The sequence below is a fragment of the Manacus vitellinus genome, unplaced genomic scaffold (assembly GCF_001715985.3).
Source record: "Manacus vitellinus isolate BGI_N305 unplaced genomic scaffold, ASM171598v3 scaffold_22_pilon, whole genome shotgun sequence".
NCBI classification, from domain to species: Eukaryota; Metazoa; Chordata; class Aves; order Passeriformes; family Pipridae; genus Manacus; species Manacus vitellinus.
Window position 1 is genome coordinate 4124853 of NW_021939632.1, and position 27900 is coordinate 4152752.

A 27900-nucleotide genomic window follows, 5' to 3' on the forward strand; every position below is an offset into this window, starting at 1 on the left:
GGAGGTGCAAGTCAGACTTACTCTCCATACAGCAGCCCAAAACCAGTCAGGATTTAGTGCCTGGCTCTACTGAACAGTTCCTGACAACTCCTCTGACCTCTCCACATATCATCCTACTCCTCTTGCACAAAAGGACCTCAGGCTGCAAGGCCCAAGGCTCCAACAGAAAAGAGCCCATGGATTAAGCATAAAGAAGAAGTGTTACAAGACAGGAAAAAGAAGTCAAAGCTTACAACAATTAGTGCTAGGGCATCTGGTATGCACCCTGGGTAACCATTTCTAAAACAGATGTCTAAATGAAGAGAGAATTCTGCTATCCTAGTTTATTTATAATCAATCTTCTCATTTGCACTGTGCAGACGGGCAGATAAGCAGCTTCTTCCTTCAGTGTAGTCACTGTCACACAGCCTAGCTCAGTTGCATCCTCAGACAAGGGCAATCAAAGGTCCCCACATCACCCTGGGGACAGATGTGGCACACAAGTCCCTTCCCTCCTGAATCCCACCATAGGCCACAGGACAGCACTCACTCAGCACTTTGTCCTTTACCCAGTGTGACCACATGCAAGTGCAGAGGCAAAAGCCACGTGTGGAGAGAGTAATGCTAAAGTGAAAGGGTGAGGAGCAAATGGACATAGGAGAGGCTAACAAATGCATCAAGCAACTCTTCTTCTGTGGAAATATCTATATTTGTTTACAGCAGCCTGTTTGGCACCTTGGCAAAGACTCACAACACACAGTTGCTCTAAACGTTTTCAGAAGTGAACTAATGCAAGTATTTCTACTGCTAAAACCAAGTTTTGCCTGCAGAAGACAACCAGAAAACCAGTCAAGTAGCTCTAGCTAAGCTCCTGAATATTCTGTCAGAGTGCTGTCCCAAGGATATAAATCTCTGTTTCTCTGTCATTTTAGGACTATATAAACAAACACCACGCTTTTGGTCATGTCCTCTCATTTCAAGACAACGTTGTCTGAGGATCTGAAGTGTGCGTGACAAGCAAGAGATAAAAGATAACATCCAGGCAGTTGTGAAGAAGCAATTTCTGACATGAAGAACCCTAGAGGTAAAATAAATTGCAAATAAAGATTTTGAAGAACCATTACATTCCTGTCATCAACAGACTTCCTGAATACTGTTATCATGTACCAGCTATTTATTGTATCATGCCAGCTCTACATCCATCTATAGCTGCATACCAAAAATACCTCTATTAGCCTGATGAGAAAACAAATTTGAAGCACAAAGCATGTCCTGCTTTCAGCAAATAGGCCACTGGCAGTTCAGACTACACTCACAGAAGATTTACAGACAACTTCAAGAAAGAAAAAAAAATCTCAAAAAGTTCAGATACGCCTTTGCTCTCTAAACATTTAATACCTGGGGATAACATCTTTGGTATCTCCATTCCTAATCCCAGAGGAGCAGTGATCTCGCAACACAGCAGAGCAGCCTGTTCTTATGTGTGTCCCATTGTTAACTTTGAACATACACCTGTACATACAAAAACAAGAGTATGTACACGGAGGGGGGGGAAACACAATCCTTGCAGCCAGGGCAAGGATACACACAAATCCCAGCCTTCTTATCACCCATGCAAGAATACAAATATGTTCTCTTCTGCTATGGAAGCCTTTAACATGCAAAGACTTCTTATGCATCATGTAAAAGAGTAGCTCTTAGGTTTGCAATGAGGCAGCTTACAGTTCCTTCACTGGTATAGAAGAGCATAAACTGCAACAGCTGCAGATTCCCTTGCATAATTTAGCCATCTGCATTGCAGACATCTGATGGAAAATCATCCCGAAATTTGGCAGGGAGGGAGGATGACAAAAGCAGCTGTTTCTCCCCGCAATCACAGGTACGAATTTGCAACTGTGTTGGTTGCACGTTCACTTAATACTCATAATGGTCAGAGCCACCAGGCCATGCCCAGATCTCCACATTTCTGCTTTAAAAAAAATTTTACAATTAAAACAAGTCACCTTGTGAAGGATCAGGAGCTGAAAGAATTTTGTGCATCCTTTTCCCTCTGGGTACTTGCTCCCACCAAACTATTCATCTCCTCCTCACCAGCAGCACTTCCCACCCAGGTATAATTCCAGATACTTAAAGACAACAGTGTTTCAAGACTTGATGCTTTCTTATAAGATTAAGAGGAGCATCTTCAACGTCTTTAACATGATATTGAATTCGAATTTTCAACAGCTAGAAATGTCGGCATACATGCACAAATTCAGACTCCCCCACCTCACCACTGTACTTTTAAAGGTAGGTTTGATTTGACCAGGCATTACATTGCTTAGGGATCAGTGACAAGCAAACAGCTTTATGGCTTTACAAAAGACAAAGCCTGTGAAAGGTCAGCCTGGGAAAGGCTCTGGGGAACTAGAAATACAGAATTAGAAGGAAAACACTTAAGCAGTTCGGATTATTGCAGTCATGCTACATTGATGCAGTCGCAGCCTAACGCCTCGGCTGCGTGGGCTGCTCAGTTCATCCCAGAGACAGGACAGCAGTGCAGTGTCTCGTCCACATCATTATCACCACCTCACTGGCATTGCCACAGCCTCGTAGTGCATTCAATCTGTGCATGCAATGAGCTGTGCAAATCCAATCCCAGCATGGGCACACAGAAGAAAAGTCCCTGCCTGTTTCCAGCAACTCTTCAGTGTGAAGTTGGGGCACAAAATGATTACAAACTGGTCATCCCTTCTCCTATCCCTCTGACTTGCTGAGGTGGTAGTGGCCCCACCCCAGACACCATCTCATATTTTCTATACTGGCATCACTGTTTCACTCCCAGCACCACTGAAAGTGCTCAGCAGAAGGGTCATAACAGCTTTAGACAGTAACAGTATGAGTTAAAACTATTTATTTTTAAAAAAGACAGTTGGATCACTGCATTACCTAAATCAGATCAAACTGAGAAGAGAGCTTAACTAAACATATCCTCCAGGAACCCTGTCTGCATCCATGCTGTGTTCACAGCTCTGGCAGAAGGGCCACCTTCAGCCAGCAACAGACCTTGGGAGGGGAAGGCTCACCATAGAGGGAACAAGCATGGGGCAGGTTCTGCAGGCTGCCCCCAATGGGACAGCCAGGCAACTATCAGCAAGACAAGAGGGCATGGTCTCAAGTTGTGCCAGGGGAGGTTTAGGTCAGATATTAGAAAGAATTTCTTTACAGAGAGGGTGGTCAGACATTGGAATGGGATGCCCAGGGAAGCAGTGGATTCTCCGTCCCCGGAGATTTTTAAAAAGAGCCTGGATGTGGCACTTAGTGCCATGGTCTAGTAACTGCAGAGGTAGTGGATCAAGGGTTGGACTTGATGATCTCGAAGGTCCCTTCCAACCCAGCTGATTCTATGATTCTATGGGATTTACAAGACAACAGCTCTGATGAACTGCATAACACATGCTTCTGCCTTCATTTCTCATCACACTGAAGCATATCTTCTTCTGATGTAAAGGGCTCAGACAAAAGGGTGACTATGCTCCAAGGCTAATATCAGCCACAGGCTGCTGCCTCCCAGGGATTCCTGATAGCCAAGCAGGGAGAGATATTTCTGCTCCATCTCACCCTCAGAGTGTGTGCTCACAGGGAGTCCTGGCTGTGCCAGGCTCCTGAAAGCAGTCTTTGAAAAAATATACCTCCATCTGCACAGCAAAGAGTCCAGCATGCATCTAGGAACAGTCTTTAAGCTAATCAACATCTTTATGTAAAACAAACTAAACCCCAAAAAATCACACGGTTCCTCATTCTCATTCCTAATGTGGTTTCAGCTTCCAGCTACTGGAGATTACACTGCATGTATATATACCCTCTTAGTCAAGACGGCATGGTGCAATTGGTAGAAATCAGTGTTGGGAGACGATGATGCCTCCTATCATCCCTCCTGGGAGGGAAAAGAAGAGAAGGAAGGTGCATCAGCTGGCACTGGGAGATATGAATTACACTTCCTACACCAGTTTTGAGGAACATGGCCCTGAGTAGGTGTTGAAAATTAATCTTCCCTTATTGAAATGTGAAAGAGAGTTGCCTTAAGGTGAACTTATTGAGAGTTTATGAAAAATACCACCACAAGGTTTCCTTCTCAGTAAAACCAGAATTATTCTGCATCCAAAAAAGACTCCCCCCCACACCTTCTCCACTGCCAGGTGAACAAAAAAATTTTGCCTTGGGGAGGCAAGAGAAGTTGCACTGCTTTTCCTCACACTCTTATCCCACTATGGAAGACTTTAAGCTTTGGATTTAGCAATGAAAATGCCAGAGAGCAGAGGTTAGATGAAATAGCTTTGGATGTTCAGCTCACAAAAACAGCATAACAAGCAAATTACTTCCTAGGATGCAATTTGTATAAGACATCAGCAAAATGGATGCAATGCAAAGAAATCTTCCTAAGAAAAGTACATCCTAAAGCATTCAAGCTTATGGTGCACAGGCGTTAAAAGCAATACTGACACTGGCTATTACTGTGAAGATATCTGTAAATATAGATATCTATAAAGTATCAAGAAGAGATACTATGAAGAATGCACACTTTTTGCCCAAAATCAGAGCAGAAGTGCCTACCAACTGAGATCTATTCACCTACTTAGGAGAAGCATGCTGGGATGGTCGGTCAATCACAAGCAGTCAGGACCCCAAAAAACACAGCTCCTCCATCAGCACAATGCCTCAGTATCAAAGCAATGGATTCATTTATTAGTAGCTCAGAAAGACAGCATCATTTGCCAACCCACCATCTGAAAGGGTACAAGGAGTAGACAGGCAGGCAAGCAATCTTTCACTGTACGTTTCTCTGTTCATTATTTATTCTTTACATAAGTTCTCTACTCTACCTTCCACAGAATAAAAATTGAAGCCATAAAGTATTTAGGAAGATAAACTTGACAATGAAAACTCTAATGGTAATGATTCAAGTAGCAGAGATACTGTAAGGCAACTTCCAAATGAGAGCCCTGCACTGTATATTGAGCTTATCCAAGCAAGGAAATTAAATTATTTCAGAAAAAAAAAACAAACCAGTGGTTAATTCTTAAAGCTAATTCCCACTGTTAACCCATCATTAGAGGCAAGCAAAGTAAATCCATAAAAATAAGTTATGCTTCATTCCTATCAGAACTCACTACAAGAGCATTAAGGGCTTATGTGTACACTGGGGTCAAGCTTGCAGGAGGACAGTGACCCAATTCACACATTCAAATGCAGACTTTTAACAGCTAAAATTACCTAAGTCCTCTAAAAGACCACTCTGAACACCTAAATAATCTATAACAAATACCCAGACATTGGGAGGACTCTCCCTTCAGCTGTCACCTCTCAGTTATCCCTTGGCCATAGCTACTCCTTTGTAATCATCTCAAGCGGTAAGGACTTGTTAGGAGAGAGGGAAAGCAGTACCAATGTGAGAAATGAGGCAGCAAATCCCCAAAGAAACTAATGTTCCCTTTACACCACCTGCCACACATTCACAGGAAGATTTTTTCCTGCTTGGAATAGCCTTTGCAAATGTCTTCTTTAATAGAGAAACTAATTGCTCCCTACTGGAGGCGAGCATACAGCAATGCATTTGAACAAATCTACCAAATTTCACAAAACCCAAGTATATACAGCTCAGTTCCTCTCCTACTACCCAGCATTCTGCCCTCGATGCCCAAGTAAGTGATTCAACGTACACATTGTGTCCCCAGAACAGCACCATGCCACAAGGCAAGTCAAGACCCAGCCCAAAGGTAGGGCAGCCCAAAACACCACAAAAGCCTGGGTTTGCCACTCTTCCTGTTGTGAAAATGAACCAGAGAAAGCCAAGGCTCCTCCCTTCAAGTCTTGGCATGGGCTGTAACCAGTCATCAGCTCGAGCTTTGATAATCTTATCTGAGCTGTGTGCTTACCCAGTAGCAGATGGGGTTTCCTAAACTTGGGGGCCCAAAAAATGGACATCTGCCACAAGCCAGGGAATACTTCCTTCACTTTGCAATGTTCACATGCCTTCCATACCTCAACTGTTGCAATACTGGAGCAGCTTGCAGTCTGGGCATGGCTTGCTAGATAAAACTCCCACGCAAGGTGAAATGTTATCTCCACTTCACAGATTGGAAACTGAGACAAATATTTAGTGACTTGGGTCATGACTGTACAAATCAAAGCAAGGCAAGAACTAAACTTTCACATCTCCAGGCCAAGACTATCACTTTTATCGTTGGATCATCCTTTTTTTTTATGATCTTACTCTGCTCAAAGAGCACAAACTGCTTCAAAAAGACAATAATCTCATATGAACTGTGTGCTCCAGCATCAAAAGACCAACACAAAAGAGACAACAGACTCAGTCATTTCTGGCTTCACCCCTCTCATTAGGTATCCGGTCAAGTTTTACAGCACAAGCTAGTTATTAGGGTTTTTATACTCTTCACATTCCTATTTATAGTAAATACCACTAAAAATCTGTATTGATTTTTATTTTTAAATCCTCGAGAAACATAAATGGGATTGTCATTAAAGGAAAAATCCATGTTGGGTTCTTCATCTTCCTGATTTGCTGCCTTTTCAAGAACTTCTGTTTTAATGTGTGATTAAATCTCCCTGAAAATCATTCCTGTAATTAGTTTAATGAGGTGGGTCACTGCACTGGCAGGTCACTGCACTGAACTGTTTATAGTCCCTAAGATTTTTGGTGATATTCAAATATCAAGCAACATCCTACTGTAGACTAACATGCTTTTAAATACTGAAGAACCCAGTCAGTGTCTCCGACCTCCTCCCTCTGAAATCAACAGTCAGAACTCGCTCACTTTATTGGAAGCAGATTCAGAAGGCAAGAATTTCCTCATTTCTAACTGGTCTACATGAAGAACATATCTGCTTCAAGAGCCTGACAGTAACATTCAGCTAAGACGTACATACATACAGTGAACAGAAAGTTGGCATAATTTATGCTTGCACGGGGAAGCATTTTATTATACATCCCATTAAAAATACACTAAGGCAACATTAAAATTAGGAACCTATGGGATGTAGAGAGTCAGGAAGCACAGTTATGAAACTGAAGCAGATCTCTTCTCTTCATAGATCTGTCCAGACTCTTAAACAGCAACACTCATCATCCAAGTGCCCTTACACAACTCTTCCGTATTTTCGGTGATCAGGGCACTGCAATAGCCCATCCTCACATCTGCACTGCTTCACCAAGAAACCCACCAGAGACAGATGCTGCCTCTGACCTACATCACAGTCCAGAAAGCCTGCCTTGTTCAAAGCTTTCTGTAATTACTCTGAAGCAAGGAGAACATTTTCACAGGGTCTAGTGGGAACAGGATTGAGCACCTTGACACATAAATGTCTCCTTGAGTATCATCCCATGGAGTGGAATACACAGCTGCATCACAAGGATATGGCATCTGACAAGATTCCAAATACATAACCTGCCTTACACACTACAAACTCCCAGTAATCCAGACCTGCACAGGTCTAACAAGAACAGCTTCCCAGCCACCTACCATTTCTCTTTATCCCAGAGGCTTTACACCTGAAGGCAGATGCCAAAAGCTCTCTATGTAGTCACTGAACACAGCCAACATTTTATTTTAAAAATGACAGATGTCATATACGACAGGGACAAATAAAAATTAAAGGATATTTCCATCCATTCTACGTTCAAGTGCTGCTTGATATTTGGATAACCCACAAGCCTTTAACCTCTACTGGTGCAATTGCACTGGATGATATTAAAAAAAATCTTTGAATAATGAATTAGCATGGAAAACCTGTATTTATTTACAAATAATTTCATTTTTTTCTTTATCAAAGGTTGGCAATGTTAGGCTGCTGCTGACCTGTGCTAGAAAGGCTATTTTTTTCAGGCTGCAGAGTAGATTATTCTTCAGCCTTTTCAACTCGTGGCCTTTCAGTTGATGCTGCCAACATACATCCCAATTAGTGCTTGCTGCAATGTACTTTGCTTTCATAAGGAACCAGTGGGGGTCTGAAAAGGAAACTTATTTATTTATAGTTGCAAAACATGGTTTGAAAGAAATAGATTTGATTTCACGTGCAGATTTTGGGTTTGCTTTACTTCATATTTAAAGCAAGCAATGGATTCCCACATCCTAATCTCACCACATGCAGCAGTAAGAAACAAAAACCAGGCCACTGTAACCAATGATGGTGTGCTGGCAGGGAGAGATCCAAGTCCACTGCTTAGTTAGAAGCTGGAGGCCTTCATCTTGTACTAGGCTAATTGGTTGGGATTCTTAATAAAGAGTTCACAAAGTGGCTTAAAACCTTGGGTTTTATGGGTTTAATGCAAGGGAAGGAGGGGGGAAGGACTGAAGGGTGTGAAAAGCTGTTTTTCAAAGACAAACTGATAAAACCACTCCCCGGGCAATTAAAAACCTACACAGCTGAATAGCTGACTTTGGAAAGCACCAACTGCATAATATACGGGGTTCGTTTTTAAAGGGAGTGAAAATATCTGAGGACAGGAAAGGAATTTCACAGACATTTCAACAACACGTCAAAACTATGGTGCGTTTTATAATTTCAAGATTTATTTTTGCCCTCCCTTCCACTGGGAAGAAGCAAGCAAAGGTCTATTAGGCTGCATTTTCTCTGCCTTCCCTCCTTATCAAGGTAGGAAAACCCATGATGGTTCCAATATCCTACTAAGGATATTGACATTTTTTCTAACCTTAAGTCCTGCAATCAGCTTATGCAGACTATGAAGAAGCCCTGGGAATAGGCCTGGGAAGAGCACAGGTTTAACATGAATTTAAGCTCACATACAAGGAAAAACATTGCAGGAAAAAGATTTTCATACTTTAATCCTTTAAAAAGCAAATGCACACTCACACTAACAGTACAGCCAAAGCACCTTTTTTTTTCTCCTCTGTTACCTCTGGCATCAGTACTGGACCACAAACTTCGCTCTGGTTGATGGGGTATGAGAGGGGGGCAAAGCAACCCCAAGTAAACAGGGGTGACTGACTACAACTACCAATTAGCATCAGAGACTACTCAGATCTGTGTTTGCTGAAGGCACACAGGGAGGCTACAGCTTGTAGTGGTGCCAGGACATTATTCTGCATCAGGCTGCAAGAACAGGTACATTTTAAAGTGTCGGCAATGTCACTTGTGTTAACAAAACACAATGAAAGTAACGCCTGTGCATGAAAATCAGACACTTTTAGAATCCATTCCTGAATTGACTTCCAATTCTGGACTTTAATCACCATTCAGTAGCATTTGAATTGACTTATCAGTGACTTGGCTGGATAGAGAAAAATGCTAAGAAAAATGTAGAAAGGCAAGTGTGTGGGGTTTTTATCCCTTTGACACAACAGAGTCAGAAAGACTACAACACTCACTAATTTGGCAAATATTTTGGACAGAATTATTTTAAAAATTGCATTTGACTCAGCAAACAGTTTGATGGGGAAACTGAAAACACAAACAGGGCGCTTTTCTTGTGCTCAAGTGACTCGGGAGCATTTAAAGTCCCAGTGAGTCCCCATGTCACTAAAGCATTTAACAACACTTGACTGGTAGCATAACCCATATTTAGAGACATTCAGAACCCAGCTGTCATCTTGGGCATCTAAATAAATTTATCAGCTGTAGGCACAGTTATTCGAGAAGCACATACAGACATTGCTAATAGAAGCCTATCATAAGCTGCATGGGTGCCTTTAGCTATGTTATGGTACAGAAAAAGCTTTAGTTGGTGCAAAAAATCCTCTGTTAAAGGCTTGGAAATAGGCCTGCTAATGTAGCTCTGCTATCTCATGTTACCAAATATGATCAATCCAAGCAGAAACTCCAAATCCTTAGGGAGAGAGGGACGTTTCTTTGTTCTCTTGTATAGTGCAGGAGAACTCTGTTTTCATTTCACCACAATGAAAAAACACTTCAGATGCCTGCAAAACTCCAGTCTGGATATATCCAGGATAACACTAAGCTCACCACCAGAAATTATGAAATTTCAGTAAAATGTTTAAGTAAGGAGCACAACACTGCACACCCCTCACAGATGGCTGGGGAGGGAGAGCTCCTTCAGAGCCTGACTGTCTGGGTCACTTTTTACCTATGCTAAATATTCAGATTTATTGAACATCCTCTTAAGGGCTTTACAAAGGAGTTTCAGAAGGTTAAAAATCCTGCTTCGTGTCCCTACTGACCTGTAAAACGAAAGCAGGATGAACTCATCCTGCCCACCCACACTCACCCACGTTATCTCAGGGCCGGCAGTAACGACCTGAAGCAGCCCAGCTTCTGTTTAATGGTTGTGATACATTATTGCACAAAATGTATGAGGCCTCTGATCTCAAGAGGTGAAAGTTGCATGCTGCAGACCTTCCTGATGTGTTCAAATCACACGTAGCTGCTCTTGTGAACTTAGTTATGCCAGGCAGAAACACAAAATGCTGCGATGCCTTTGATTGGGTCAGTAAGTGCAACTGATTGTAAATAATTATAGCGTGGTCCTCAGGGATGATCATTAGTAGCCACAGGCATGGAGACCCAATTGGCCACATTCATCACAGTGTCTAATTGTGCAGTTCACAGGTATTTACCTGGTTCTGTTTGGTTCAGCTGTATCTTCAGCACTTGGGGGGCACGGTGCGGATAAAAAGCTGCCCATTTCCTGCACACCTTTTCATACTACACTCTATTAATGCACTGGCCACCTGAATATGCAATTAAAGCATCACTGAAATAATTCTCCTCTAATGAAACAGCTTCTCATGAACACAAGATTGAGTGTATGCGTGCTGGTTTGGGCTGGGATAGAGTTCATTTTCTTCACAGTATCTGGTACAGAGCTATGATTTGGACTTATTCTGGAAACGGTGTTGGTAATTCAGGGATGTTTTAGCTATTGCTGAGCAGCACTTAGAGAGTCTAGGCTTCTTCTGCTCCTCACCCCACCCCACCAGTGAGGAGGCAGGGGGTGCACAAGGAGTTGGAGGGGACACAGCCAGAACAGCTGACTCCAGCTGACCACAGGGATATCCCAGACCATACGGTGTTGTGCTCAGCACACAGAGCTGGGGGAAGAAAAAGGAAGGGGCGGACATTTGGAGTGATGGCACTTCTCTTCCCAAGTCCCCATTATGTGTGATGGAGCTCTGCTTTCCTGGGAATGGTCAAAAACCTGCCAGTCAATGCAAAGTAGTGAACAAATTCTTTGCTTTGTTTTGCCTGTGCATGGCTTTTACTTATTCTTTATCTCAACCCGTGAGTTTTGTCGCCTTTATTTTTCCAATTCTCTCTCCCATCCCACCACAAGGGAGCGAGTAAAGTGGCTGTGTGGGACTGAGTTGCAGCTGGGGCTAAACCCCAACAGTCTGCTAGAAAAACTCCCAGTCACATGTATGCTGCATGGTGACACAGGGTTTTAAGTACGTGCTAATTCCAGGCCAGTATAGAAATCCCCTTGCTTATTCTTAGTTACATAGAAGTATATCCTGTGTTATGGGCTATTTTGCACATCTGTTTCCACATTTTTTTTATTAATACATAATTTTTAGAAAAAACTCTCTCATCCTGAGCTACCAAGGTTAAAACAAGTAAGATGTTTGTTGGTCTGCTTCTTTTACTGGACTAATTTATCTCCTAATATTCATAAGGTGACTCCATTAACACATTTACGAAGTGCTAAGAGAAGAGCTTTTAATCATGGAGATAACTGTTTATGATAGTTGTCTGTCATTAATTAGTTTGCAAGCCTTACACACTCTGCTGAGGATGCCCAGATCTTTTACATGTGATCAAGCCGGATTCTGCACATAGGCAATACGATTACCACCTGAATGTAAATAAAATGCCCCAAACATTCAAGCTACATTTAAAATTGAGTTGTTCTGGCGAGGAATATTCTTTATCCCAATTCTGAGAAGCTGGAAAATGTTATCAGAAGACTGCAAAAGCCCAATTTAGGCATTTGATTTACTTTTAAAACAGCATTTGCCAAAGTACTGCTGTACCTTGGTACAGAATACCACCTAGTACAAAATATACCTAGCTGGAAGTGCCCCTCCTTAAAAATAGGTCATGTAATATCATTATTCCTAAAACTGTATTATTTGTGTTCTATAGAATATTAAAAAAACCCTAAAAACCAAACAGAACCCTGTTAAGGTTTATAACTAAGTTGAACTTACTAGAAAATCTGATTGTAATTGTATACATTAACCTATTTTTCATCTGGCTTCCTAAGGGAATAAGGTTTGCAGGGCCAACTGTCTATTTCTTCCCCTTCTTCCTCCTCCCAAATACATGACTGGATTCCTTTGCCCATTTACAAACTCAAAAAAAGGCAAAGCTTTTAAATACTACTAAATTTCTGTAAACATACAGAGATTCAGGGCTAGAGAGAGGGGACACATCCCATACCACTGTGCAGAGAGAGGGAGAGGAGAGACATTTAGGAATTACATGTCTGTTTGGCAGCAGTTGTTCAGCCAAACCAGCAAGCGTACAGCTCCTGAGGAGCAGCAATCCATGCTGTCACTTGCACACCGGGGTGCATGGAAATCTAGGGAAGGAAGGATTTGGGTAATGAAGGATAACTCCTGAGCAAACCAGGCTCCATCAGTTCTGCTACTTGTGTTTTGTTTTTCAGACCATGCATTAATCTCCGGTCCCACTTTCATTAGTACAAATAATCCAGTGAACACAGCAACAAAATAGCAGTCACCTGCTTCAGAGGATCAAATTCTCAGACATTTCATTGGGCAAAGGAAACTCATTATGGTATGTTTTTCAAATGAGTCTTATGAGCAGACCTTCAAAAAGGCATTTTGGAGCTAACTCCCGCTGGCTTAAAGGGAAACAGGATTTCAGCCTCTGTGCCAAGACCTTCAGCCGTGAGCACACAGGCTGCCTCCAGAGTTCTAACCTTTAAATCTGTGCCCCTGAAAATGAACATCTCACCCAAGTGCCACTGCCAGCACAGCAGTAAGGGGAGGCAGAAGCTGTGTATTACCCAGCATAGCATATTCGACCTGAACTGTCCATCGCAGACACAATCAATTGGTAGAACCAGCTATGTAGCTGAAACAAGTTACATCCACAGTGAACAAAGAGGTTAATGAACTCTTCCACCCAACACCATACAGGACAATGTGGTTGGAACAGCTTTCTGAAAGCAACCCACTGCATTTTATTGGTCAAGCTAAAACTTCAAGCAATGAAAAAGATCAGCCCAGTGCATTCTCACCAGAATAGTAAGTAGTATCACTACCAAATCTGCATTAGTTTTAAAAAGGCCTGGGGACTTTCTGAACTTAGACCTAGTTTTCTGGCATTGCCAGAAAAACTGCGGCAGAGGACTGAAAATGCTCAAAACAACACAGCAGCAGCCAAGAACAAGAACTCAGGAGCTCATGGTTCTCAAGTTGAGTTGTTCAATCAACCAGAGTTGTGCTTTGAAAGCAAACAACACTGAAAGAAGCTGAAAATGGGAAATCATGCTGTAAAGTGATGAGTCCTCTAACTATTTAAGCATCATTACATTCTTCAATTATGTTTTGACTCAGCCTACAAAGTGTCCCTCTCCCAGCAGCACATCTCCATCCTAAATGTGAAGTCAGCAACTTCACAAACATTTCATGCCTTTTGTATTTAACAATCATCACAAACAAGAAAAGCCTGGACTCTGAGTTCAAGGTTCTGTGAAACTTCCAAGGAAAAATCATCACTGATTTTGTCAGCAAGCATTTGGCTCAGAGTACAGAATAGAAAACAAACTCACATGGTGCATGGAACATCACTAGCACAGATGAATGGTCTTTTATAAACTTGTCGAAGTCTTCATCAGTCAGGTGATAAACTACATTTTCTTCATCTGCCCAGGGAGTCTCTGGAGGCTGTGGCTGAGGTGCCTGTGGGCTACAAGACAAACAGACAGAGCTTAAAAGCAGCTTTCTGGTGCTAAGGAATCATTTTGGCAGGTCAGACTGTAAGGAACCACTTTGTGCAGATGTTCACACGTGTGACACACCAACCCTACTGAACAGTTTCTCTAATTGTACCCACCCAGAAATCACAAGCCCTAAAATGCAGATAAAACTGAAGGAGGAATAAAAAAACCCACAAGAAGCTCATGAGGACAGATCAGCAATGGAAGGGGATGGAGACAGGAGATAACCAGACTGCTTAGTTATTACATTATAGAAATCAGATGCATTTTCTATCACTCTTTCACCCTTCTCAGCAGGATGCTCCCTTTCTCACAGCTTTGTACTTTGTAGTTCACAGAAGTCATTGCAAACGAAAGAAAAGAGTAGTGAGCAGAAACAGCCAATTTAACCCGTCACCTTGGATACTGACAGCATGATTAGGGCCGAGAGAGAAGGAAGGAGGTGCAGTGCTGGGACCATGAGCCAGCTACACACACCATTTCCCCAGGAATATATGGTTTTACCCTGAACAGCTCTTGTGGCCCAGAGAAGCATCGCTCTGTCCTCCCCCTCAGTGGGCTTGTAGGCCTAACTCAGCAAACCTACTCAATTGCACACTTAACATAAAAGGTGTTATGTTCTACCAACTTCAGTATGACTGCACATGAGTTTAACTGTCTTTGATGGATCAGAGCCACAGAGACTACTCAAAGACATGGTGGCAAGTCTGGAAACTGAACCTAAGCTCCTCTGGACCAGTTCAGTGCTCACCATCCCACTGAACAATTGGGTTTGGCTTTTATTAATGTACAAGAAAAAGATAATTTGGCAGCTGTGAACTAAACTATGCTAATTGACATTTTATTTAATAAAGCAATGTTCACAGAAAGGATACTCAAACACACCAATACTGGGTGCCAGACTTTGAAGCTATTTTATCATTGCCAGTTGCAGTAATGAGTTCCAAATACCCCTCAAATTCCCCAAATTCTCTGGCAAAGTACAGGTCTGGATTTGACCCCACCTCTGGTGAAAACAGATTTACTATTTTTGATTAAAATGTATTATTGTGTTATCTGCCTGGAACAAGGAATGGCAAACAGATGATAACTCATTTATCCTGCCCTGCTCATTTCTAGGCTGAAAGTCTAGTTTGATAAAAAAAGCAGTGGAGAGATACACAGATTCAGACAGCAAATTCTGTTGACGTAAGCAATGGGTATGATCCAAGGATATTAAGCAATCCATGCAAAACTGTGATGCACACCTCTACTGCTGCTTATATGATAAATATAGTGAGAAGCAAACATCAAAGCAAAGACTGGAGCTGCACTTGACCAAGCAGGGGAGAGAGACAAAGAGGTGGGTCCCCGTCCGCAGGAGTTTACTCTCTAAAAGCTTAGCAGATAATCAGTTTGCTTGTCGCCAAGCCTGTAAGAGACCAATAATCTCCAGGTATCCTGGGAGAGTGAAGGCTTTCCAGAAAACATCACGACACTTAACAGATTTGGGAGCTGGGCTGAGTAGGCAGAGCATGATGAACATGGACACAGTGTCTACAAAGAACTGAGAGAACGTGGTGTTTAGCACGACCTGGCATGACCTATTTCAGTCAGCAATTAGAAAAGCAGGGCACGGGATGTTTATTCAAATGGCCCAATTTAAAATGCTACGCATGCTAATAAGCCTACAGTGGAGTGGGTAAGAAACACCTCAAGGCCTGGAGGAAGCAACAAGCAAAATCTAAAATGTTATTTAAAACTGACACAAGGCACATCCAACACCTGATTAGGATGACAGAAGTCCGGAAGAGTTATCAAAAGCTAATTCAATTAAAAGCACAGAACAAGTTCTTGATTTAACAGAGTAGCTGATGCTAAAGAAGGACCTGAGAGGAATCTATAAAAACAGCAAGACAAACTAAGCAGCTCTTGAAGGCAGCAAGAAGTTGTCTCTCTTACCTACCACTCGGGCTGATACAGCTGTGTATCAGATTTAACAAAAAGAACAGCGGTATGTACAAGATAGCACCTCTACTGTTACTGTGTATCAGATTAAGGCTGTATGATGGTTTGTCTCTAACATCTCATGAAAACATCTGAAACTACATAACAGTAGCCAGTGCCTATTAGAAAGAAGAGAGAGGTTAAGTGTCTGTAAGACTGATGCATTAGCACACTTCAGCACAAGAAAGAAGCACCTTCAATAAGTAGATTTAAAAAAAAAAAAAAAGGAGTTGGAGCCCTCCAAACTATCAGTTCTTGTCCTGAGAGGAAAAAGCATGGACAACATCCTTTCAATAATTTAAATAATTCTAACCTTCACTAAGTCATATCACGTCCTCCCCCCAAAATCAGCATAAGACCAAGTACTTTCAGGACTTTGCCAGTAACATTTAGAGAGAAAAAAACCAAGAAGGGGGAGAAGGAAAAGAGTTGCTTTTCTGCAGTGTACCTAGTGTCCACAATAAATAGGCCATTTCATATGGCTCAATGTCTGCTGGATTTGCTTTGGAGAATCCATGATGACAGCACATGCATGCAGAGTATAAAAATGCACTGGCTGTCTTTGCCATGGCCCTGCCTTGCCCCTGCTCCAGAGCAATAGCTTGCATCAGTGTGACCTCCTTATATGATTTTAATATTACACTCTTCTGAAACACAGCCTATGCACCCTGTAGCTCTCTAACTACACTCCTTGGCTTTCCTAAATCCCTTGCCATACCATTTGACTACTTGTACTGCAGCTTCCTCAGAGTAATATAATATTATGTATGTAGCAGATTTACCACATATATGGTTTTAACTGCAGCATCAATTACTGGCAAAACGTAAGTACACATAATTTCTCAAAGCAGTTTCCTTAAAAGTTGTATTTTTTATACAAAATAGAGGCACAAGGCTACTGCTCAGATCATCGTTTGGGAAACTAATAAGCATGCACTAAGTGAGGACAAACAGCTGTCTTTAGCTCTGGACTGCTGAAATATCAGCCAAAGCCCACAGTGGCTTGTTAGCAGAGATTATCATTGGAAAGAGCTTGCAGCTGTTCTGCTTTGCCTCCAGTAGCTGTGTTCACTTGCTGTCACAGCACTGATATAAAGGCACTGCACATTACTGGGATTATCTGGATATTATGCAGGCAGACAGGGGAAAAAAACACCCCAAACATCTAATGTTTCACATATGGTAGCCAAAAGATAACCACATCCTTGCAGAACTGAGAAGCATAACAAAGTGCAGGTGATGAAGGCATATCCTTGCTCCCAGGGCTGATCATCTCCTTAGTGTTGCTGGAGTTGCCATCTTGATCTCTCACATCTGAAGATTTAATCGACTACATGAGGCTTAAAGACTTTGGCTAAATTCCTCCTCTTTGATCCTCTGGGCAGTACACATGCCTCCTGATGCAAACAGAAATGATGCTGTCACTTCATTTGTGGGTTCCAAATCCTGAAATACTCAGTCTACTGCTGCTGAAGACCCTGGGCTACCTGCTAACCATATGGACATCCCCATCATAGTCCCACTGGTAAAGTAAGATACATTTATTCTGAGTCAATTTTGCTAAACTGTATTATTACAATAGTTTGCAACAGTCTGTTCCTTCCCATGTGTTTGTTTCCTTTTATTAGCTTCATTTCAGTATTGTTTCCGTGACTGCAGCAAATAAGGGAGGGTTACAAAGATGACATCATGCCCAGGGCTCACTGCTAACGGGATTTCTCCAACACCAGGCTGTCTTAGCTCTCTCAGCTGCTCTCTCAGCTTCACTGACAATGTGGTGATTAGCACCAGTTAAAGAGCAGCTGTACACATACTTGCACACTCTTCTTGTGTCTCTGTCTCTCAGTTGCTAGTCCCACAGGCTCATTCAACCCCCCAAATGTTTATGACTGCAAATAGCGATCTTTAGGTAGAACAAGATGCTTTCGATACTTCGCCCCATGACAGGAAACAAAGATGTAAAAATGACTACCTGTCTGAGGTGTCTTGATTCAGTTTGTCTCTGCAAGACACTTTAAAGGCTTCAGCTAAAGGCTGAGGAACCAACAAGAGCTGCGCACTTGGTATATACATTTTTAATAAAACAACAGAAGTCAAACGCTTTGCGAGGTATTAAGTTCAGGCACCCAAGATCACTGGCATTTTTAACGAAGCTGAGATCTGTGCATCTGCATTTATTTTGGTCCACTGTCAGTCTCCCGTCATAGACAAAATGCAATTGTGAAATGAAAGGCATGCATGCTAAAAACCAAACATTAGGCAATCTCTCTGTATGAATTTAGCTGATCTCAGCGGGGTAGTTTTGTTTGCTCTTCTGAGCCGAGGGAATGAGGGAGAGATGTCTGTTCCTAAACCATTACATTCTGTAAATAATGAAGAGTACATAAAAGGTGGAGTGCATGAAGTTCAATGCCTTACTTTTTCAGCCACTCTGCTATATCTGCTGCAGTAGCACCAAAGTTCTCGAAGTTGAACAGGAACTTTCCTTTCCTGTTAAAGCAACAAAACAAGGTTCAGTCCTTGCCCTGGAAGATAAAAACATGCAATTATAGAAGAGTGTATGATCTCTAAAGTAGTAGCAAAACATAACCAACTCAAAATAGCAGATTGTAGGATATCCCCGGACATTGAATTCTTCCTTTATCCTTTCAAATTCGGCAGAGTAAACATTCATTCCCGCAAGAACCTGGAAAAACAGAGCATAATCTTACTGATTCTTACAATACAGCAGGAATATCACATTTGTTTGAAGGTTTAAGTAAAAACAAATAAGATCTGGACAGATTCTGATTTCATTCATACAGTTGTCAAGCAAGAGGATCTCTGTAAAAGGCACTGAAGCTTTTCTGATTTTGTGCAAGGGGAACAGAACAATACTTGAGTCTAATCCAGAGGAAACACACACCAGTCAGCATGTCACCTCCTCCTTGCTCTGGAAGCATCTCTGTTTCTTTTTATTCGCCCACTAAGAGAAACACCTAAAGGGATTCTCTCAATTGCACTATTTGTACTCTTCTTTGTGCATTTGGCTTTTAAGCTACAAGTGTAACCACTTTTTTTTTCCTTTTCTTCCTCTGCAAGCAGGAAAAAACACTTCTTAGTTCACATCCAAACATTAGCTAGGACACAAGAAGTTCCACCCTCAGCTCTCTAGTTTCCACTACAGCAATGAATTTACAATCTCAGCTTATGTCCAGAAGCTCTAACCAACCAAGCACTGGCATTATCCCAGCTCAAAAATGCACTTACTGAATGGCAAGGGGAAATCAGCATTACTTTGATGTGAAAATAAAGCATGCCCTATTTCCATGAGCTCAGGAAATATCACATGGCATTTATATGCTTTAAATATGTTAACTTACGTGACTGGTAGGGTATAATGAAAGTTAAGAATTAACCTTGTCCTACAGATATCAAAAGAGGGGCACAGAAGCATAGTAGCTTTTCAGATTAGCATGTGAAACAAAACCCCCCTCTTACCCTTTCCTTACCTCTACCCCAACCCATCCTCCACCTCAACAGCCCTTCATCCTGAGCTTCAGGTTCAGGGCTCCTGTGACTTATATCGTGTCCTGTGACTTACTCTGTGCCCTTTCTAAACGTCTTCCAAATATTTTTTACTTGAAACTTGGAAGATGGGACTGATTCTGAGCTTTTGTGGGTGTGCAATTCACACAGAGGTTGTTCTGCTGTCAAACCTGCAACCAGAGAGTTGCTGAGATACCACTTCCTGATTAACTTAGTTTAATGGCATTGATGGCTTAAATCATTTTAGCAGCAGGGTCTTAATCCAAACCCCTCCTCCTTCCCTCTCCAAAACCAGGATTTTCTCCTTCCAGCTGAAATGCCACATCAGAATTTAATACCATGTTCCTGACTGCAGCAAACTGCACAGACCAACCAAATGTGCTCAGAGCCAGCATGAAATAAATCTTAAAGCAGAAAATCCTCATTTGAAGGTCAGCCTTTTCTAAGAATGTGCTGGAAAGTCACAAAAAGATACTTTGTTTTCTCTTCCCTATCCTGAGAAAGGATAAAGTTAACAGAGAAAAGTACAGTAATAGGGTTTATACTTGCTGGCCAAGTCTCTCACTTTGAATTTTCCTAGTAGTTCCAAGAACCAGACTGATTTAATTCATATGAGATTACCTAGACCCAATTCTCCCTTTTCCTTGTCCTCTATGCCACTGCCTAAGGGCAGGTAAATGCAATAGGATCAAGATACAGTGGTTGTTTTATAAAGCAAGAACAAGGTTTCTTAACTAATTCCCTAATAAACACCAGTCTACCAGATTTCACATTTGCTGTGAACTTTCAGAGTATTTCCAAGGTCTTAAACAGGCATTCCCAGCCATTTCATATACTCTGCTACAATTTCACTGTGTCCATCCAATGGTGATTGATATAAGTCAATAACTTGGATTCATTCTGGTGTTCATACACTTTATGAAGCATAATTAGCAAAAAAACTATTGCAATGGGATTCATTTTTAATGACAAAAGTAACAGCTATAGCTGACCTATAATCACAGAATTATGCAATATCAGGCTGTCAGAGACCACCAAAACACACGTACTACCCAAAGCCAGAGTCCTCCTGCCAGATGTTCAGCTAATCTGCTTTTAGCAAATGACTGAATGACCCCAGCTTCAGTTTGAGACCATTACCACTTGTAATAGCCACTGCAGAAATGAAGATCAGATTATTCCTTTCACCTCTGCAGTGACATTTGACATATTTCAACACTTACCTGCTCTCCACCAAGCTACCTATAACCTAAACCAGCTCTGAACCTTTCCTAGCTCCCTCCCCATGTCTTCACAGCTTCTGACCATTCCTGCTTGACTGTGACACTGTGACCCTCTACTTTACTTCACGGTTTTCTTCATGGGATTGCTCCAAAAAAAAAAAAAAAAAAAAAAAAAGACAAGCACCAAAGGAGGAAAGCTCTGAAGCATATTCTCAAGCTGGTCTTTACTGAGCAGAACTGGCACACTCATGAAGTCCATGGGCATTAAGAAGATGCTGAAGTGCTCTGCTGGCCACCAGTTTCTCCCTGCTCTGGGGCCACAGTGCATCGGTCACAGTCACTCACCAGAGCCCACCCAACCCTCTAACCACGGGAACACCTCACGCCAATGATAAAATAAGCCCACTTCTTCTGATTTGGTGCCCTTTTTCCTTCTGCGCTGGGTGCAACGGAATTGCAAGATCTAACCAGAATATAAACTGAAAATACCTCTGTGCCCTCCTCTCAGTAACAGTCCTGGGACAAAAAACAACTAGTCCCAAGGGAAAACAGCGAGAGGTACAGTTCACCTGTTCATTTTTACAACCTCTTAGATAGGCAATACTGCGCTTAATTTTCCTGCTATATAACAGCCATAATCGCTTTTGAGCCTGGCACATCCTGACAACTAATGACAGGTCAGATTAAAGGGCCAAACCTTCAGCTCATCCAAACTAATCATAAACTTTCTAGCAAAGTCTGATCTGGAAGTCAACATCACTCTAAGGTACTCCATAAATAATTTATGATGGGTACAGCACAGTTAACTTTAGAAATGGCAAGTTGTGTACACATCCCACTCAGGAAGCTAATTAGGTCAAATTTTGATACACAGACTGATTTTTGTGAAAGACGCAGGTGGCAGTGCCATAACTGCACTTTTCTCTGAACTAATCCTGCACCACAGCATTCCACTGCAAAAAGTTGTGTCCCAGCCCTGTCCTCCACCATGCAGGATTAGCCTGGATCTACAGAAACAATTTCCAATGAGGAAGGAAATACTCAAACTAGAATAGATCTAGAGTTTTAATTTTCTGGTCTGAATTTAATAAAATGAGCTGCACACGGACAAGGAAGGGACAACTGTAGGAGAACACAGCGTTCTGCACCATGCCTAGCACTGGCACTGTCCCTGTAGGTGATCTTTACACTGCTAATTGCTGTTCACTCCACACCTCACGATGTACCCCCACGCAAGGCAGAAGTGCCTCCCCAAGGACTGCAGCACACATTCCACTAGAGGAGATGGCATTAGAGGGCTGCCTGGAGAGACAAAAACACTCTTGAAAATATCTTCAAGGGTTGTACTGTGTCCTAAATAAACCTGAATAACTCCCACTCATTTCAGTCCTAAGCAAACAAGGATTTAGAGAAAACACTTCGGAAAAACAACTAGTTTGGAGAATGCCGGGAAGTCTGACAGCACTAGGCTGTCATGAGCAGGAATGGCCAGGGTTGCTCTAGCAATGAACTGCAGTGCTTCATCTTTTTCTCCAAAGGAAACCTGTACACTCAACAGTGAATGATCCAACAAGTAGGATCAGACCAAATCCTGCTAAAGCCATGAAACAACGATCCTGTTTCTTTGTCCTTCATGTATTATTGGCATCATACAAATTATACATTAAGCACAAAAAAACTCGACTAGAGAAGTGCCTTTGAGTTGTTTAGAGAGATCAATACGTCTCACTAGTACAAAGGGGCAACTAAATTATTGTGACTGCTGTTGATGGACTTTATTACAGTCAAAACTGACTTTCATATCAACCTGGTATCAGTGCTAACTTTGACAGAGCTATAGTTAAACTGTAAGACTCTATTAATGCTTAGTGGCAAGGAGGGTAACCAGTAGCTTGTGCAGAGAATCCCCTTCTCCTAACACTAATTCTCAACTAAAAGAATGGATTAATAATTGCTATAAGGGCATCCATCCCTGACCTTGCTATGAAACATCATATGAAACCCATTACGGCAAACATTTCTTTAACAAAATGAGCCCAAAAGGCCTACAAACTCACAAATTAGAGGCTAAACATAAATCTATATAGTGTCAGAGCCTGTTTCTCCACGGCAAAAGCAACACTGGATCTAAAGCACAAGTTAACACTTCATTTTCCAAAGTTTTAAAAGAATAAAAACCAAGAGAGAATCCTCAAGGGATCTGGAACAGAGTCATTCATTTCTGTTTTGTTTTCACTTGCTTAAAAGTTCTTGAATTTGATAAATACCTGCGTGTTTAAATACCAAAAAAAAAAAGTGTTAAAAGGATTTTTGAAATTTCATATAAATCTTCTCACTTACATATTTACCCTTCAGTTCTGTGGCTGCCTGCTGATAAGATGGCATCATTCTCTTACAAACACCACACCCTGATAAAAAAGAAATTGCACAAGTAAGTAACATGCCAGCAACTCTATTCAGCCTGTTATACAATATCTATGTTCCAAAGCATATGAAATAGTATTTTATATTTAAAAAATTTAAATCAAAATTCTTTATCTGCTTCACTAAAACATTATTAGATTATTAGTTTCTAAGGATGTTGCTTCTTCTTACAAGCCTTTATTTTTGCCCATTTTTCATGCTTTTCATTTTCATATTCATTTCTCATCCCAGTTTGAAAAGAGTAACAACATCTTACATTCATCAGGCTCTGAGCTGAGCCCAGAAGAGAACATAAGATGAAACACACATATCAAAAGTCAACAGAAGATGTCATAATTGTGAACTCAAACAAAAAGCTTCATGCATTTCTGGTGTTTTAAGGGACAGGGGGAGGTATCAGGATTCATCCCAGCTTAACAAGGCTTTGAAATTAATTTGAGATGCATTTCCTAAACACATTACACAGGCATCAAATGTTAAACAGTGCTCTGTTGATTGAGAAGACATAACTCAAAAGCAACAGCCCTTGTAAGAAACAATAATGAGCTGTGGAAAAGACAAACTGGGCGTGAGGAAGACCACCAATGTATAGCTGGAGTGTGCTGAGAGCTGCTTGATGACGCTGCGCAGTGCTAAGCAGATTAGCAGTAAATCACCTTGTAAGCAGCAGTTTTCACTCCTGCCAAGTAAAATCCTTGCATGCAGATGGGAAGGGACAGGAGTGCAGACAGCATGAAAGAAAGGAAGCTGGAGCCAAGCCCTCCAGATGCTTATTGTGGAAACTCTTGGGTCCACCATAGGACAGCAGTAAACTGTCTTGTTCTGGTGAAGATTACAAGAGTTTTGAAAATATCTTCCAGAAAGGAGGAACAGATTTTGCAACCACCAGTTTAGAATCACATCAGCATGCCTGAAAGAACATCCTTTAACCAGAGGAAAGAGAGTTCTTGTTTCTGTGGTCTTTCCACCTTTGGTCTCTCTGCTCAAAGGTTGTTAAATTAGTGCTGGTCAAAATGACAATTTGTTGGTGGGCACAGACCACTCATTTAAGGCCCACTGAGGTTTTACAGCTTCATCCAAACCACTGGACAGACATCAAAATATGTGAGTTGTTAACATCATCTTCTGGATCCCCTACTTCTCTCCTCAGCAGCCTCAGACCCTAAACTCACAAAGCAGATTTCCCTACCTTCCCCTCTTCACCCTCTTTCTGCTCCCCAGAATGCCTTCTGGAGCACACACACATACCAGTCTCCTCTATCCAGCCATCATTCCTATCATCCTTCTGTTCCCAGCTCTGCTGCTGCCTCGAACTTGCTGCTCCCAAATCCACTTCAGTACACCCTCTCCTGTCCACGTATTTCTGGGTTATATTGTTCAGGATGCTGCCAAGCCACATATACCACTCAACAGGTATAAAAAGAGTAACCTCAAAAAACTCATTTTCTTCTTTCTTCTTGTGTTTTGTCTCAAAAGGAAGAGCTTAATTAAACACACATTAGTTTTTCCACTACTTAACACCTTAATTTTTAAAGTCCTTGTTTTAATGATGTTATAAACAGCTCCTTGTTGTCACCAAATCCAGAGTTTCCTGCAGGAGTCTTTTTTGATAGAGTTAACTACAAATAAATCTGAATGCCTATAAGTATACCTAATTTTTCATCTTTAGTGCTGTCTGACTTTGTAATATAGGTCTGAAAGTACAGTAAATGGTCTCCAAATGGCAGGTAATATCTTCTAAGGAAAGCGTGCCTTTGCTCTGAGTCGTTTTGCCCAGACAAGGCATTCCTGAAATATTAAAGAAACTACATTTAACTCTGCAGTCACTTTCATCTCCCTCTGCACCGGTACATAATGAAAGGGCCCGTTTCCTATCAATCTGCCACAATTAATCTAAAGCCCCTGCTTCCAACAAAGCAGAGAAATAAGGCAGCTGTCTTCTCCATAGCTTCCCAGACAAAGCCTCTGATGTCGTCTCGTGCCAAAGACCTCCCCGAGCCACCCCTTACAAGTAAAGAAAAGCAGAATTTCTTTTAATGACCAGTCTTGATTTGCTGCTCCCAGTTATGAAAGGTAACACCTGTATGTAAGCAATAACTTCAGCTACCTGAAGCCCTCATTTTAATGCAACTGCTGGATGTATTCTGTCTCCAGCAAAAGGAGTAAGAAAAAAAAAAATGGACAAAAACCAAGCCAGAAAGTCCTGTGTGTTAAATAAAAGATGAGAGAGTTACAAACTGAGAAATCAGAGGGGAGGAAAAAAACCTTACAAGTAGACTTCCTCCAGAGCAGTTTAGAAAGCAGCAGAAGTATTACAGCACTGAAAACTAGCAGGTGTTTTGCCACTTCAAAAGAAGAGAAACCGGAAGGAGGAGGGTTTCTCGGGGAACGGTTCAAAGAGAACGAAGGGTTAGATAAGGCCCATTTTAGGAACAGACTCAGTTGTGGAAAACAATTCTTTCTGATACAGGTAAACTGTGAAAACATCTGCAGCTGAACTCTCCCCAGAGGGGTGATTTACAGCAGAGCAGGCGTGTCGTCTCCTGCTGATGCCAAGGCAGCAGCAGTGACTGGGAACAACCACACACTAAACCAGGACACACAGAACCCCACCACTGCAGAGTCTGAGGGCACAGAGCTACCAGTGATTTAATTAAAAGAAAAACCATTCTCTTAGTGATAAATCAAAGTAAGTCTGGGGCAATCCTGGCCATCTTGGCAGTACTCAGATGAGACAAAAAAGGCAGACTGGCATTTCAGGCAGTAATTAAAGAGAAAACACACCGAGAAACACCAGATAATGCTGCCATGGGACACAGTTTTAAACAGAATCAGACAGTGAATTGCTTATAGTACCTAACAACAACTTCCCTATTAGGGCAGTGCTGTGAGGCTTTTCTAGCTTAGGTCACACATTTACTCCCTTCTCATGGCTCCCCTACTTTCCAGCTGAGCAACAACTCCAGTGCAACACTGTCTTTCCTTTAGGAGCTGGAAAGCCTGTCACATAGCAGTCACCAGGGAACACAAAAAGGCAGTTGTAAATGAACAAAATTAAGGAACAAGCAGCCAATGAAATTACAAGATAGCAGCAATACAAGGTCAAGGTCACAAAAGAAATGAGTGACTCCAACATGCTCTTCTCTTTTCTTCCTGAAACCCCACTTGTATTTCAGTTACTGCTGCCAAGGTAGGTAGGAACACACAGGGTGCCTCCTGGATGGAACAGGACAGTCCTGCTCCCAACCACTGCACTGTTCCCTCTGCCTGCAGCATACAGTGTTTCTGTTTTGTACAACACAAATCTAGAAAGGACAATGGGCAACAAAATTACAGAAAGCAACTGCTTAAAAGAACATTGAGCAAGAGTCATCATCACAGGAGAAAGAGATAAGACTAGGATAGAGGCAATGGACAACCAGGGAAAAAGCTGAGGACAAACAGGCAGAACAACACAAGAAGCTGAATGACAAAGATAGCACAAGATGATATTAGTGAAGCACAGGTGAAGCTTCTAGACAGACTTCTAGACATCTCTCAGTGGAGAAGGGAGAGAGAGGTGACAGGACATGCTGCATTACTTACATGGGGCATAGAACATCATCAGAAGGGGTTTATCTTCCTTCTTCAGAAGCCTTCTCAATTCCTAGTGAATGAACCAAAGAAAATAAAAACCAGACCTACACCAAATGACACCTCTTATTATTTGTATTACAACTTCAAAAAATTAATATATGTATTCTTAGAACACAGGCTCATTTATCTGAGGGAAAAGGGATCATCTTTCCTAACAGACAAGACTCAATTTTTTTTTTCCCTTACTCAATTTTTACTTGAAAGAAGATTACAAAATGTATTATAGATTCAAATATCTGCTGAATATCCCAGACCAGTGGAAGTTGTATGTTTTAGTTCGCTCTCACTGCAGAATCTCTGACCGGAAACTCTTTCTTCGCTGACACATCCAAAAATCCATACTGTAATTCAAAAAGTCAGACTCAATAATAACAAAACAAGTTCAGTTTTCACACCATGAAACCTTGCCAAAGCTATGAGATGCCATGACAAAAAGATTTTTCAGTACCAGCATGATAGAGAAACTAGATGAAGTTTTCAAATTGAATGCAACCCTTGGAAGCCTTGTAATAGAGTACAGAGGGTGAACATTAAAAATTAATCTTCCTACAAAAACTGAATGTCAAAATAACCATTTCTAATATTAAAAATGAAAGCTAGGAAATTGAAAAAGCCCTTTACAAAATACCAGCTAGAGTCCAATCAATTAAAGTTTAAAAAATCCATAGACTAGAAAAGTAATACAAAAGACCAAGCTGATTATATTAGAAAGAATATAATGGGTAACTCTGTGGTGGCACTGGCTTTTTAAGGTAGTTTCATCATATTCGCTGCTTTCCCACTTAACATTAAGAGAGGACAGTTACTGTATAAAGTTAAATCCCTCAAGATCTGGATCTTATTTTGCTTCCTGCTCCACGCTTCCTGACCTCAGGCACAGGAGGGAACCCAAGGTTTAACAATAACCCGCAGTTTTAAGAGCAGCGTTTTACCTCCTGCTTGCACTCTGCAGTGACTGCATCTTGCAAGCTGCTACACTTCCCTGAGACAAACAGGGCTCTTCCACCACACCATTCACAAGCTCTGGTTCTTGCTGTGTGCCTGGCAGACTGATATCATGACCACATGCAGGGGAGAGGAAGGAGGGAAGCAGAGGACTTTACAGATACCACAACCCACAAACTTTGTCAAATCACTTAAAACAGTTTGAGTGCTTTAAACCTCCCTTCCAAAGAAAGGAAA

General features: G+C 41.6%; 1 protein-coding gene across 1 annotated transcript in view; it reads right to left on the reverse strand.

The window, feature by feature from the left end:
* The window catches only part of PDIA5 (protein disulfide isomerase family A member 5), a 112929-nt gene that overhangs the window by 36428 nt on the left and 48601 nt on the right, over positions 1 to 27900 (reverse strand). Inside the window, exons 8-12 of the mRNA XM_029959894.1 lie at positions 26668 to 26728; positions 22999 to 23066; positions 18502 to 18593; positions 18326 to 18397; positions 13754 to 13890 (exon numbers count right to left, since the gene is read on the reverse strand). Coding sequence (XP_029815754.1) covers positions 13754 to 13890; positions 18326 to 18397; positions 18502 to 18593; positions 22999 to 23066; positions 26668 to 26728 — 430 coding nt within the window. The remainder of the gene's footprint in view (positions 1 to 13753; positions 13891 to 18325; positions 18398 to 18501; positions 18594 to 22998; positions 23067 to 26667; positions 26729 to 27900) is intronic.